A 14,643-nucleotide genomic window follows, 5' to 3' on the forward strand; every position below is an offset into this window, starting at 1 on the left:
GTGACCCTCTTTAACAGGACAATACTGCCATCTACTGTCATAGAATAGAATATAAATATAGTCTACATTTAAGTGCAGTCAAGGAACATGCATTAGGGAGTCTGTTCTGAAGCCCACAGTAAAGAGACGAAACTTCCTCACGTCGCCTGGTTATTGACTCCAACCCAATATATTACACTGTCGACCAGCAAAATGAAGAAATACGCTTGCAAGTTCCAGAACGATTGGTAACAAGAATTTCAGTTTATCCAAGAGAGTTCGAAGGGGAAGGGGTATGTTGCCTGTAAATTTTGTAGAACAGACTTCTCTATTGACCACGGCGGACGAACGGATATACTCAGCCATGAACTGTCGGCGAAGCACAAAGCGTCCACAGCGCAGCATCGTTCACAACCCAGTATTTTGGCCCACCTCGCAGAATGGAGACCCGATGGTGTATCTTATGCTGAGACAAAGATGGCTATGCTGATAGCTGGAAGCAACATCCCGTTCTCATTTGCGGATGTCTACAACAAATCCGTTAAGGATGTTCCCGGATTTGGAGATCACTCGCAAATGGCAGAACAAAGGTTACTCAAATAGTGAAACGTAAGTGTTGTTGTTGTTTTTTTAGTAACCAGCAAGCACAGTACAGTTAGTAGAACAACTGTGTTTTTATTACTGTGTATTTGATAGGTGCCGTCGGAAATTCAAATTGTTTTTATATATATATAATTAAATAAATATATATAGCTAGAATTCACTGAAAGTCAAGTATTTCATACACATATATATATATGAAACACTCGAGTTGGTGAATTATACGCCACCCCTCTTAACCACACCCCCCGCCCCAACCACGCCTCCACCCCACCACCGAACACGCCCACCCTCACCTCCCACCTTCCGAAATCGGAGGTCTCAAGGTTGGCAAGTATGGTTGTGCTGCATACTATTTTAAACAAACTTTGCAGTCATATGTTACACGCCTGTTGCCGCAGATCTAAAGCACTGACAACATTTTTCTTTTCTTGGGAACGAACGTCTCGCTCTTGTTAGCATTCACACAAGCTATAATTTGCAAAGTGTGTGGATGTCTGCTAAGGAAATAAGGGGGTGGAAATATGCTACAGGAAAAACTGATTTTTAAATTTTTTGCAAATACGTATCCCCAATGTGTTTGGAAAAACCTAAAAAGTAGTGTATTTCAAGTCTTGCTGATCTTGGGGAATCATCTTCAAACGATATGAAATCACATGGCGAAAGAAATGATGCGCTGAATGAGTTCGTATTCATATCCAACTCTGTATGTTGTCTCCAAATAGCCTACAAAAAAAATAATACATACACTTCCTATTTTATAATACTGAGGGACTCATTTTAATTGCCAGTAAGTAATTTTTTTCAAAAAAGTTTGTAATGGCGTTTTTTTTCAATTACCATTTATAACCTTATGACACCTATATCAATCAATCTATCATTTTGTTTTACAGTATAAAGCCCTTAATCACAAGTACCTCAAAGGGCTAAACAAACTCTCAACATCCTCTGATCTAAACCCATTAAATGATATTTGTTTTAGCAAACCTTTAATGAATAAATCAATGTTTTTATCTTGCCTCTGTGAAATTTGTGTAGTGTCATATTCATATACTGTGTGTGTATATACATACTACGTGTGTATTTTATATATATATATATATACACACACACACACACATACATACACACACACACACACACACACACACACACACGCACACACACACACACACACACACACACACACAATTGTGGTCAAAAGTTTTCATACACTTGTAAAGAACATAATGTCATGGCTGTCTTGAGTTTCCAAAAATTTCTGCAACTCTTATTTTTTTGTGTGAAAGTGATTGGGGCACATACTTGTTGGTCACAAAAAACATTCATGAAGTTTGGTTCTTTTATGAATTTATTATGGGCCTACTGAAAATGTGACCAAATCTGGTGGGTCCAAAGTATACATACAGCAATGTTAATATTTGACTACATGTCACTTGGCAAGTTTCACTGCAATAAGGTGTTTTTGGTAGCAATCCACAAGCTTCTGGTTGAATTTTTGAAATTGGTGCAGTTCAGCTAAATGTGTTGATTTTCTCAACTTTTCTGACATTGACTTGTTTCCTCAGCATTGTCCTCACGTTTAGGTCAGGACTTTGGGAAGGCCATTCTAAAACCTCAATTCTAGCCTGATTTAGTCATTTCTTTACCACTTATGACGTGTGTTTGGGGTCATTGTCCTCTTGGAACACCCAACTGCGCTCAAGACCCAACCTCCTAGGTTGTCCTGAAAAATTTGGAGGTAATCCTCCTTTTTCATTTTCCCATGTACTCTCTGTAAAGCACCAGTTCCATATTGCTGGGTATTGTGGCCAAACAACTCAATGTTTTGTTTCATTTGACCACAGACCTTTCCCCCAGAAGGTCTTATCTTTGTCTATGTGATGCCTCACTAATACCCATCCTCCAAAATCCTGGATTTGACCCTGAAACAATCAACAACCTCCAGGCCAACTCCAAACTCCCTTTTCCGTCAAAAATATTGGAACATGCAGGGGCAGTATTACAATATTTTTGGCTAACATGGTTTTCAAGTGAGGGTTACAGTACCAAATGTTCGGGAAAGCATTTGACAGTCTGTCAATGTGTTTTTCAGGCATGTGAGCACTCTTTGAGGAAAAAAAGAGGATAACTGACGAAAAATAGATTTCTCCAATCATTTTAGTAATTTTTTTCTGTAATAAAAACCACTGGCAACAAATCTAGCATCTATTTCTGGTGTTACTGGCGACTGTACTTGTGTTTAGATTCTGTCGTGCCATGTCCATTAAAAAAAGGGAACACACTTTACGTCACACTTGCTTCATGTTGCTGGGAGCCATTCTCTCATTAAAAGGGCGTGTCGCAGTGTTAGAGTGGTTCTCTCATTAAAACGGCGTGGCGCAGTGGGAGAGTGGCCGTGCGCAACCCGAGGGTCCCTGATTCAAATCCCACCTAGAACCAACCTCGTCACGTCCGTTGTGTCCTGAGCAAGATACTTCACCCTTGCTCCTGATGGGTGCTGGTTGGCGCCTTGCATGGCAGCTCCCTCCATCAGTGTGTGAATGTGTGTGTGAATGGGTAAATGTGGAAGTAGTGTCAAAGCGCTTTGAGTACCTTGAAGGTAGAAAAGCGCTATACAAGTACAACCCATTTATCATTTATTTATTTAAAACGCTGCCAGTGTCATCTTAAATTCTGAAGATCGCTGTCTGCGGGTACATCTTGAATATAATAAAGTATGTCCCCAGCGCGGACACGCTGCCTAAAATTTCAGGCAACTCCGTGCGTATGGCTGGTGTTAATGTGTATGTTAGTTTGTTATGATGGTCATTTTTCCCCATGGTCTTTGAACACACCGTGTCGGAGGAAAATGAACAAGCGTTGTCTGTCTCGGAGTGAAACACGGACACAGACATGTGTGCACGGAGGAAATACTTTGAAATTTAACTCGTTGTTAGCATAACATTGGCCATAAAAGCTAAAAAGAGTGTTAGACTTTATTTTCTCTTTGACGCAACAATACATTATATTACTTTATTTTGGTATGTGTGGCGGCTAATATAAAGCCCATACATTAAGGAGAAACCCTAAACCTAGTTAAAGTTAAACCGGATGTATAGCATTGCGCTTTTATTTATAAGACGGAAAACTGTGTGGGAAAGTCTCTTGACATGTTTTAATGCCGGATCAACTGTTAGCTATAAAAAAGACTCATTTGGACATCCTGCCGACTGTCATTCATTTCTGTTGAGCTTTCATCTTACTTACAAAATCAGTCACAGTAACAATCAAAATGTTATCACTGCACCTGCGTTTGCTGCAGGGATGGCGAAAAATAATACTTTGTCGGGAGAAAAACTTGTTATGGCTTTGAACCTAATAATTGTATCTGAAATATATTTGTACCTGATATATATACATATATATATATATATATATATATATATATATATATTTTGGCCCCGCGATTAGATATACATATATATATACATATATATATAAAATGTAGGAGCCTAAATGCTGTTTAAGTTAATTTACATTTTATGGAAGGTGTTATGTTTACTCAGCCAAAAGGGGACTTTTTACTTTATTTGCATGATAAGAACATTTATGTATTGAATGCTTAGAGTAATTATATAAAGCTCACTTTGTTTGTAGTTATTGCATTTGTCAAAATAATTTGATGACGTAACTGTTTTAATTGTATATATGGCGGAGGGATCTGTGGGGTCAGGTGGTTCTTGGACGCAAGGGCTTTTGGGTAATGGCAGTCAGGTGGGGTGAAGTAGAGCCACAGAGTTTTTTGACCTCTCTTACTTTTTCTTGCTCTTACTTTTTCTAATTTTTACTGTAACAAACTCTCTGTATTTTGTCATTCATTTGTTCCCACGTCGTGATTGTTTTACGTTTTTGAATTATTAAACACAAGTAAACCACACAAACGATGAGGAACGTCCGGAGTTTTGTTTTGTTGTTGCCGCAGCAAGCGGAGAAGGGGAAAGTAGAGGAGCGTGAAGCTAAGGCTACATTAGGAATCTACATATATATATATATAAAGAGAGAGAGATATATATATATATATATATATATATATATATATATATATATATAAGTAAATAAATACATAGGCTCCAGCGGCCCCCGCGACCTCGAAGGGGATAAGCGGTAGAAAATAGATGGATGGACGTTATCACTGCACCTGCGTTTGCTGCAGGGATGGCGAAAAATAATACTTTGTCGGGAGAACAACTTCTTATGGCTTTGAACCTAATATTTATGTATATATTATATATATATATATATATATATATACACATATATATGTATACATACTTATATACACAAATATAAATGTAAGAACAAATAAATATATAAGCTCCAGAGGCCCCCGCGACCCCGAAGGGGATAAGCGGTAGAAATTAGATGGATGGATGGATATAAATATAATATATATATATATATATATATATATATATATATATATATATATATATATATATATATATACATAATTACATTTTATCCCTCAATAGTCATCGAAATAGGTTTAGAAGCAAAGTAGACAGCAATCAACGTTGTGGCTCGGAGAACGAACACAGGTGACAAATAAGCTAGTTAGATAATGCTAACTATGCTAATTAGCGAGCTTTTCGTCTCCCTGTCCTGCAACTCAGTGCGGCGTTTGGACAAGAGGAACAGTGAGTACCTGCGGCTGAGGCAAGCGTTCAACAAATATTGTTTACATACTATTTCTTTAAAAAAAACTCAGAAGTGATATTTTGAATTGAAAAATTGTTTAAAAACACGGCTATCCGTGTTGTCGCAGACGTTTCACATGCTTGTTTTAAAATAAATAAAAACTGTGATTTAGGAATGTTTCCCCCCTGATTAGATGGAGAAAAGCTTTCTTAAAAATATACTTGCGGACTTGAGAAAACAAAAAAAGCAGAAAAATAAGTATTATTGTAGTATTCTTATTTGAGTAATGTGTACAATGACAGTAATGGTATCGAAAGCGGCTTTCGATACCGTCGATCATAATATTTTATTAGAGCGTATCAAAACACGAATTGGTATGTCAGACTCAGCCCTGTCTTGGTTTAACTCTTATCTTACTGATAGGATGCAGTGTGTCTCCCATAACAGTGTGAACTCGGACTATGTTAAGGTAACGTGTGGAGTTCCCCAGGGTTCGGTCCTTGGCCCTGTACTATTCAGCATCTACATGCTGCCGCTAGGTGACATCATACGCAAATACGGTATTAGCTTTCACTGCTATGCTGATGACACCCAACTCTACATGCCCCTAAAGCTGACCAACACGCCGGATTGTAGTCAGTTGGAAGCGTGTCTTAATGAAATTAAACAATGGATGTCCGCTAACTTTTTGCAACTTAACGCCAAAAAAACGGAAATGCTGATTATCGGTCCTGCTAGACACCGACCTCTATTTAATAATACAACTTTAACATTTGAAAAACAAATAATAAAACAAGGTGACTCGGTAAAAAATCTGGGTATTATATTCGACCCAACTCTCTCCTTTGAGTCACACATTAAAAGCGTTACTAAAACGGCCTTCTTTCATCTCCGTAATATCGCTAAAATTCGCTCCATTTTGTCCACTAAAGATGCCGAGATCATTATCCATGCGTTTGTTACGTCTCGTCTCGATTACTGTAACGTATTATTTTCGGGTCTCCCCATGTCTAGCATTAAAAGATTACAGTTGGTACAAAATGCGGCTGCTAGACTTTTGACAAGAACAAGAAAGTTTGATCACATTACGCCTGTACTGGCTCACCTGCACTGGCTTCCTGTGCACTTAAGATGTGACTTTAAGGTTTTACTAATTACGTATAAAATACTACACGGTCTAGCTCCAGCCTATCTTGCCGATTGTATTGTACCATATGTCCTGGCAAGAAATCTGCGTTCAAAAGACTCCGGCTTATTAGTGATTCCTAGAGCCCAAAAATAGTCTGCGGGCTATAGAGCGTTTTCCGTTCAGGCTCCAGTACTCTGGAATGCCCTCCCGGTAACAGTTCGCGATGCTACCTCAGTAGAAGCATTTAAGTCTCACCTTAAAACTCATTTGTATACTCTAGCCTTTAAATAGACCTCCTTTTTAGACCAGTTGATCTGCCGCTTCTTTTATTTCTCCTATGTCCTCCCCTCCCTTGTGGAGGGGGTCCGGTCCGATGACCATGGATGAAGTACTGGCTGTCCAGAGTCGAGACCCAGGATGGACCGCTCGTCGGGACCCAGGATGGACCGCTCGCCTGTATCGGTTGGGGACATCTCTACGCTGCTGATCCGCCTCCGCTTGACATGGTCTCCTGTGGACGGGACTCTCGCTGCTGTTTTGGATCCGCTTGAACTGAACTCTCGCGGCTGTGTTGGAGCCACTATGGATTGAACTTTCACAGTATCATGTTAGACCCGCTCGACATCCATTGCTTTTGGTCCCCTAGAGGGGGGGGGGGGGTTGCCCACATCTGAGGTCCTCTCCAAGGTTTCTCATAGTCAGCATTGTCACTGGCGTCCCACTGGATGTGAATTCTCCCTGCCCACTGGGTGTGAGTTTTCCTTGCCCTTTTGTGGGTTCTTCCGAGGATGTTGTAGTCGTAATGATTTGTGCAGTCCTTTGAGACATTTGTGATTTGGGGCTATATAAATAAACATTGATTGATTGATTGATTGATTGATTGATTGATTGATTGAATGGATTACGGACAACACCACACTATCAACAGTCACACACTCAGTACCTAAGTGCACAGTGTGCATACTTATTGACATGTATTCCATTAACATCCATCCATCCATTTTCTACCGCTTATTCCCATTTTGGGTTTGCGGGGGCGCTGGCGCCTATCTCAGCTACAACTGGGCGGAAGGCGGGGTACACCCTGGAAAAGTCGCCACCTCATCGCAGGGCCAACACAGATAGACAGACAACATTCACACTTACACACTGGGCCAATTTAGTGTTGCCAATCAACCTATTTCCAGGTGCATGTCTTTGGAAGTGGGAGGAAGTCGGAGTACATGTTGTTTGCAAATCAATGACGCTGTCAAGTCTTCCCATGCATCAGCAGCCATTTTAGTTGAAAGTGAAGGAAAGAGCAAGACGAGAGAGGAAAAAAAGAAAACCAGTGAAGCTGCAGGAGAACACCGCCCACAACATGACGTCAATCTCAAACCCCTAAACCATTTCCCCCCACCATGAACCCCAATGATTCTATTTATAGTGGAAGCCCCCACCTCACCCCGTGGGGGAGGAGAAGCTGAGCCAAGTGAGAAGCTCTGCAGCCATTAAACCTTCTCAGAATGGACATCACAGCAGCACTGCACTGACATCAGCATCTGCTTCCTTTAGTTGACCACTTGGGGGCAGAAGATGTCATAGTCAAAGCCCAGTAGAGTGGAAAAAACAAGTTGCCTAGAAATTGAAGCTATTATCATATATATCTGATGTTTGACACCAAAAGACTTGCCAAGTTTGCAAGTAAATAGATATGATCAAAAAAGTATCAAACTCACAGAGATCCCCAAGTCATTTTGAGAGAGAATCAAGAATCCAGTCACATTATCGCATGTTGTAGAAGAACCACAGATCCCTTCATCACCAACAACAATGCAAATGATGCAGACTTTGTGGGAGTCAATAACAATTAATTTGGGAAAAAAATATGAACCATAAACTTATATTGTTGATCCTGAATATAAGGAGGATGAGGTACAAGTTTTAGGAGCTCTGTTAAACAGACCCAGTCACATTATGTGGCAGTATTGCTAAGTGCTAAAGAAATAAATACTACAAACATAATAAAACGATAGCTTACCGTACAATGTCTGCTCTTATTTCAATGAGGACTGATAGGATGTTCTTATCTTTCCGTTTAGATGAATAATTAATCATGACGCACACAAAAGGTTTAAAAGGAAAAGTCTCCCTGCAGACCCTGTCTTTGGTTGTGTTTGTCTCCATCTCAGAGTATGAATTTAATGTCACAGATGAACAACTTCTTGGTTTATGGCTAAATCCTACTAATATACAAATGAGAGGCATGATTTATAATCTAGATTAACTTTTGACGAGTTGAGACACAATGATGCAGGAGCAGCAGAACATCACTGCCGGCTCACAGTTAAAGCAGCAGAGGGACACTGAGCTGTGTGTTATCAATTTGCCGCAAAAAAAAATTGTCCGCCTGCGTTAGCACTTATAATAACAACATTGCAAATATTTGGTTGATATTCAGATCTCGATATGTATAAAGAGTATTGTTGGCAGGTTTTGGATGGTTATTTAGAGGGTTTTGTGGGCGGAATAGAGTCCCCATTGACTCCATTGTTAGCGGACTTTTAATTTATATATCTATTTCCGACTTAGAACATATAACAAAAAAAAGAAAAACATGTGATCATGTCTTGTATAGGGATTGTCAATGATAATTCCAGTATAACTGACCTGGTCAGAGTGCTGAAGTATAACTCTAATTACATAAAACTACGGAAATTACCAAAGATGTTCGGAGTAGAATATTCAAAATGGCTGACTGAATTTGTGTCATTTTGTGATGTTTAGACATTATTTTCACATACCTTGCGTATTGTACATACAATTGGATGTATCTCAATGGCTACAAATACATTAGGACCATCATTGCATGGGAGCTCAGAGAATCAATCATAACGAATAAACAGACTCCGTTTGAACTAACAAAACTAATTGTGTAGTTCATCATTACACACTAAGTGGCGCGGTGTCAAGTAAGTAACATTTAAGGCACTTGCAGTAAAGTGATCACACCTAAGCATCGTCCTGCTGCCAGCAGGGGATGAACAAGATCAAGAACATTAATGTGTGAGTTGTGTGTGTTGTCTTCAGAGGTCTCATCTATAAAACTGCATAGAATTTTGACTAAAAGTTTCCAAACAAAAGTAGAGAAAAGCCATTCATTTCGATTATTTTTTTTCTTTAAAATGAAAACTCTGTATGCAACCTTTCAAGTCGGTTTTGTGTATACATTATGCTGCTACTCACACCAGCACGGGTCGCACAGCGTTGTTCATGTTGCCGTAGGCGGCTCGGCCCAGCAACTCTCTGAAGCAGTTCTCTGCTAGCGTGGCCGGGTTCTCCTCGCCGTCCTGATCAGACACTGATGGCGTGCTGGGATGCCCCGCCCTGCCAGAGACACCCGGACAGTGAAACAGACCTCAAAAACACATAGATAGATAGTACTTTATTGATTCCTTAAGGAGAGTTCCCTCAAGAAAAACATAGACTTGTGCTGATCATAGCAGGGAAACAAAGCTACATAACGTTTGCTCTTCAAGCACGTGACGTCAGCAGTGACACTACCTTTAGTAAGCAGAACATGTCACGCAGACAGTGCGCCCTTTAAAAATAAAGCTGTTAAAATTGACTTCCTGGGAAAAGGATCCACTCTCGCAGCCGTCACGCTGCCCCCTGAGAGGCTATGTAGGCTATTAGCTATTAACAAGGTTCTAAGCATGCCTAAATTAAATGCTTTCTGCTCGTTAGAGGCAGCAAATGAGACAAAAATGAAACTGAGAGTGTGTGGCAAAGTTGGGTGTTATGCTTAGCATGAAGTGGAACACTAACAACTACATCAGCACATCTTACAGTGGTAAGCTTGACTTACGAGGGCCCCTCCTTACACATTTCTTTTGTAGATATGAGTTGTCACTATTTTTTTTTTGCTTTAAAAAGGCCTGTAGGATCCCCCAAACATCCGGTTTCTTACTCGTCTTACTAGACTCAAGAACTCCTTTGTCCCACACGCCATTAGACTGTACAACTCCTCTCTGGGGAGGGGGACGGGGGGTATTAGGATGACAGGGGATGCAAAACATTAACAGTGCAATAAGTTTTTTCATAACATGGTCACTATTGCCTACTTTGTCTTGTTATATTCTTATTTTACTGTTATATTGTTATTCCCATTGTTTTTATTCTTTTTGTAATATTTCTCTACTTTGTTTCCTTTTAAACCCCCATTATTTACTTTTTACTTTTTTCTTTAAATTGATCTCAACTCTGTACACTGCTGCTGGAATTTTAATTTTCCTGAAGGAACTCTCCTGAAGGAATCAATAAAGTACTATCTATCTATCTATCTATCTATCTATCTACTCGCTAGCAATAACTAATAACTAGACAGATTTTGCTTTGTTTTTCCAACCATTGGTTGAAAGAAAAGTGAGTGCGGTGAAGAAGTGGAGGATGTTTATTGAATTAAAGCGAGAAATCATGGAAAAACATGTTGTTGTGGCTTGTGCAGCCCTTTGAGACACTCGTGATTTAGGGCTATATAAATAAACATTGATTAATTGATTGACTGATGATTAAGGCGTTCATGGTGTTGACTTGGTGAAGCATCACTTTACAGTTTACACCATGCTGAAGTCGAAGGACTCCATAAAAGGATATGATAACGCCAGCTAAAGGGTGTTATAATATATTTTTAAATGGAGGACATTTATCCACGAAATTAGGGAGAAGCTGCTGATTGTTTTGTTTGAGGCATCCTTGGTTCTTACTAACACTGTGTGTGACAACTGTAGTTGTTTGTAGTATATTCTATTGTATTGTTTTTTTTGTCTGGAAATTGATGATTTTCCTCTGCCTTGAAAATTATTGATTTTTTTTTTCTGCCTCAAGGAATGATTTAATTTAATAGTAAAGCTAAAAGCACAATATTACTTTTAGCTAACGTTAGAGATCTGATAAGATTTTGTCCGGTTCAGATTCCAATTTCAATTCTGCTTAAACAAAATAATTTGTTTCTTTATCTGTTCTCTTATATAAAAGAGAACAAAAATGTGAAATAGCATAATTTTTGTTTAGTTTAGAGGTAAGATGACCTTACAAAGCAAAAAGTAAGTTTTTAAGAGGCACATAGCATAGAAAAACACTTTTCTGAAAATAAATCAGAAATTCTTCAGTAGAATTTAATAAAACAAAACAGTTATATGGAAATTACACAATAATGTAAAATTAAGTAACATTTTCAAAGCTTTTAAGAATATTTTTGTCATCTCCTTTTAAAACATACAGGTTAAACTAAAAAAATAATATTTTGTGTAAAGGTTGTTTAAATTAACACGGTAAAATAATATGGCAAAGGCTAATAACATGAGAATTGAGATATTTCAAGCCTTTTTTAAATATAATTTAGATGATCATTGCTTACAGCTTACAAAAATCTTGAATTGAAAATGTGAGAAAATTTGCTATTTACAAAAACTGTAAGCCATGTTCATCAAAATAACAAATAAAGGCTTGACATACAGGTATCTCACTTTGCATGTAATTAGTTTATATCACATATTACTATCACATTTTAAGTTGAATTGCTGACATAAATGGACTTTTACACAATATTAAAATGTTTTGAGTTTGACCATATTTTTGGATTTAGTTTATGGACAGTGTGCACGATACATAAAACAAGGAATCAATGGTTGCACAAGGTTTAGCTAATAGCAAATTTTGCATCTGTAGTCCTTGTATAATATGACTAAGTGAAAATCAGGTTGGAGGAAAACATGCAACTTTTTTCTGACTACAACTGAACATTCACCAACCAAAAATCAGATACACAGTGGCAAATGGGTGTAAGCTTTTAACCACAAACTTAGTCACTGTTCGGTGACATTCTTCTATCCTGGCCTGAGTCATAATATACCTCCCTGCCAAGATCAAATCCAGAGAAGTACCGCGGACGTGAATTTGCACTATACTGTATTGCCCACCTCGGACCCTGTCAGAATCTATCTCTCTTCATGCACATCTAAAGGAAAAGGCATTAATTTCAATTTTACAGGTAATAGCGCTAACATTATATTATAGGGCAGTGGTTCTCAAATGGGGGTACGCGTACCCCTGGGGGTACTTGAAGGTATGCCAAGGGGTACGTGGGATTTTTTTTTTATATTCTAAAAATAGCAACAATTCAAAAATCCTTTATAAATATATTTATTGAAAAATACTTCAACAAAATATGAATGTAAGTTCATAAACTGTGAAAAGAAATGCAACATGTTTATATTCAGTGTTGACAGCTAGATTTTTGTGGACATATTCCATAAATATTGATGTTAATTTTTTTTTTTTTTTTTTGTGAAGAAATGTTTAGATTTAAGTTCATGAATCCAGATGGATCTCTATTGTAATCCCCAAAGAGGGCACTTTAAGTTGATAATGACTTCTATTTGTATACATTTTTTACCACTGTTATAGGGGGTGTTAGCAACTGTTGTATTTACGCCAGATGACTGCTGTTGGGATGACATCATAGCAGTTCAGAAACACGACATTCCTTTATAGTTATTGCATATTGTGTGTTCAAATGTTCAGGATATTTCTCGTATGTCTTCCTTTTGGTGAAATAATAACCTTGCAATTATTTTAAGTAGTGGTGTTTTTTTCTTTTAAATGTAACCAAACTTTGGAGCGTTTCTTCCACATGTGCGCTGCCATGTTGCTGTCAAGTCATCACTTCGCACATTACTTAATGACGTCATTCAGGCCCGCAAAAATGATTAAAAGAATCATTTCAAAAATTGGCAAGCCATTCTAAGGCATTGATACACTTAAAACTGGTTCTCGATTTTAGCAGGCAAAGATAAATTGACTGTGCTAGCTAAAACAGTTTAACAGCAAAGCTAGTAGCATGAATACAAAGTTCATAACCGTGTTTTAGAGATAATGGTGATTACTAGGGGTGTGGGAAAAAATCGATTCGAATACAAATCGAATCGTTTACATTGTGCGATTCAGAATAGATTCTCATTTTTAAAAAATCGATTTTTAAAAAATGTTTTTATTTTTTTTTAATCAATCTAACAATCTACTACACAGCAATACCATAACAATGCAATCCAATTCCAAAACCAAACCTGACCCAGCAACACTCAGAACTGCAACAAACAGAGCAATTTAGAGGAGACACAAACACGACACAGAACAAACCAAAAGTAGTGAAACAAAAATGAATATTATCAACAACAGTATCAATAATAATTCTAATTTCAGCATAGCAGAGATTACAAATCCCTCATTGACATTATCATTAGAGATTTATAAAAATAAAAATATAGCGTCACAGTGGCTTATGCTTGCATCGCATCTCATAAGCTTGACAACACACTGTGTCCAATATTTTCACAAAGATAAAATAAGTCATATTTTTGGTTTGTTTAATATTTAAAACAAATTTACATTATTGCACACAGTTGATAAAACATTGTCCTTTACAATTATAAAAGCTTTTTGTAAAAAAATCTACTACTCTGCTTGCATGTCAGCAGACTGGTGTAGATCCTGCTGAAATCCTATGTATTGAATGAATACAGAATCGTTTTGAATCGGAAGAATATTGTTTTTGAATCGAGAATCGAATTGAAAAAAATCGATATATTATCGAATCGTGACCCCAAGAATCGATATTGAATCGAATCGTGGGACACCCATAGATTCACAGCCCTAGTGATTACTGATAATCGCGAATTTGCATGATACGCCAACTCCTATTTTAAGGTCAAAACTTAATTTCACAATAAGCGTAGGCTTAGTTAAGGGAACTGGCTGAATTACTTCATTAATCTAAGGAATTTTCAGGAGAATATTCGATTGCTAAAATATAAGATACACTGGGGAAAATAACTTTTTGATTACCTGTTGATTTTGTAAGTTTATCTCCTTACAAAGATAGGAACCGTCCAGAATTTTACTGGATGGTTTATTGTGATTGAGTGAGACATAATGTCAGAACAATCTAGAATAAATAACACTACCGTAATTAATGCTTATGAATTTATTTGTATATGAGGGAAATAAGTTGTTGGGTTCCCAGTAAAGTAGAAGACAATTTGTGACTACATTAAGAATAAATAAATACATAAATAAATCTAGCATTTAGAAAGAAAGACAAGTACTTAAGTCAATTGTGTATTTTGGGCATTCACGAGCCGTAAAAAATAACCTGATAGGCCTTAAGTTTAACACCGAAGCTGCAGATGGACAGCACTTGACTCCATGTTGTTTAA

General features: G+C 37.8%; 1 protein-coding gene across 3 annotated transcripts in view; it reads right to left on the reverse strand.

Moving 5' to 3' along the window:
* efr3a (EFR3 homolog A (S. cerevisiae)) overlaps window positions 1–14,643 on the reverse strand; it is an 83,769-nt gene that overhangs the window by 16,775 nt on the left and 52,351 nt on the right. For all 3 annotated transcript variants that reach the window (XM_061920705.1, XM_061920704.1, XM_061920706.1), the window contains exon 7: window positions 9,614–9,754. In XM_061920705.1, coding sequence (XP_061776689.1) covers window positions 9,614–9,754 — 141 coding nt within the window. The remainder of the gene's footprint in view (window positions 1–9,613; window positions 9,755–14,643) is intronic.

This window comes from Nerophis ophidion, linkage group LG14 (genome assembly GCF_033978795.1).
Source record: "Nerophis ophidion isolate RoL-2023_Sa linkage group LG14, RoL_Noph_v1.0, whole genome shotgun sequence".
NCBI classification, from domain to species: Eukaryota; Metazoa; Chordata; class Actinopteri; order Syngnathiformes; family Syngnathidae; genus Nerophis; species Nerophis ophidion.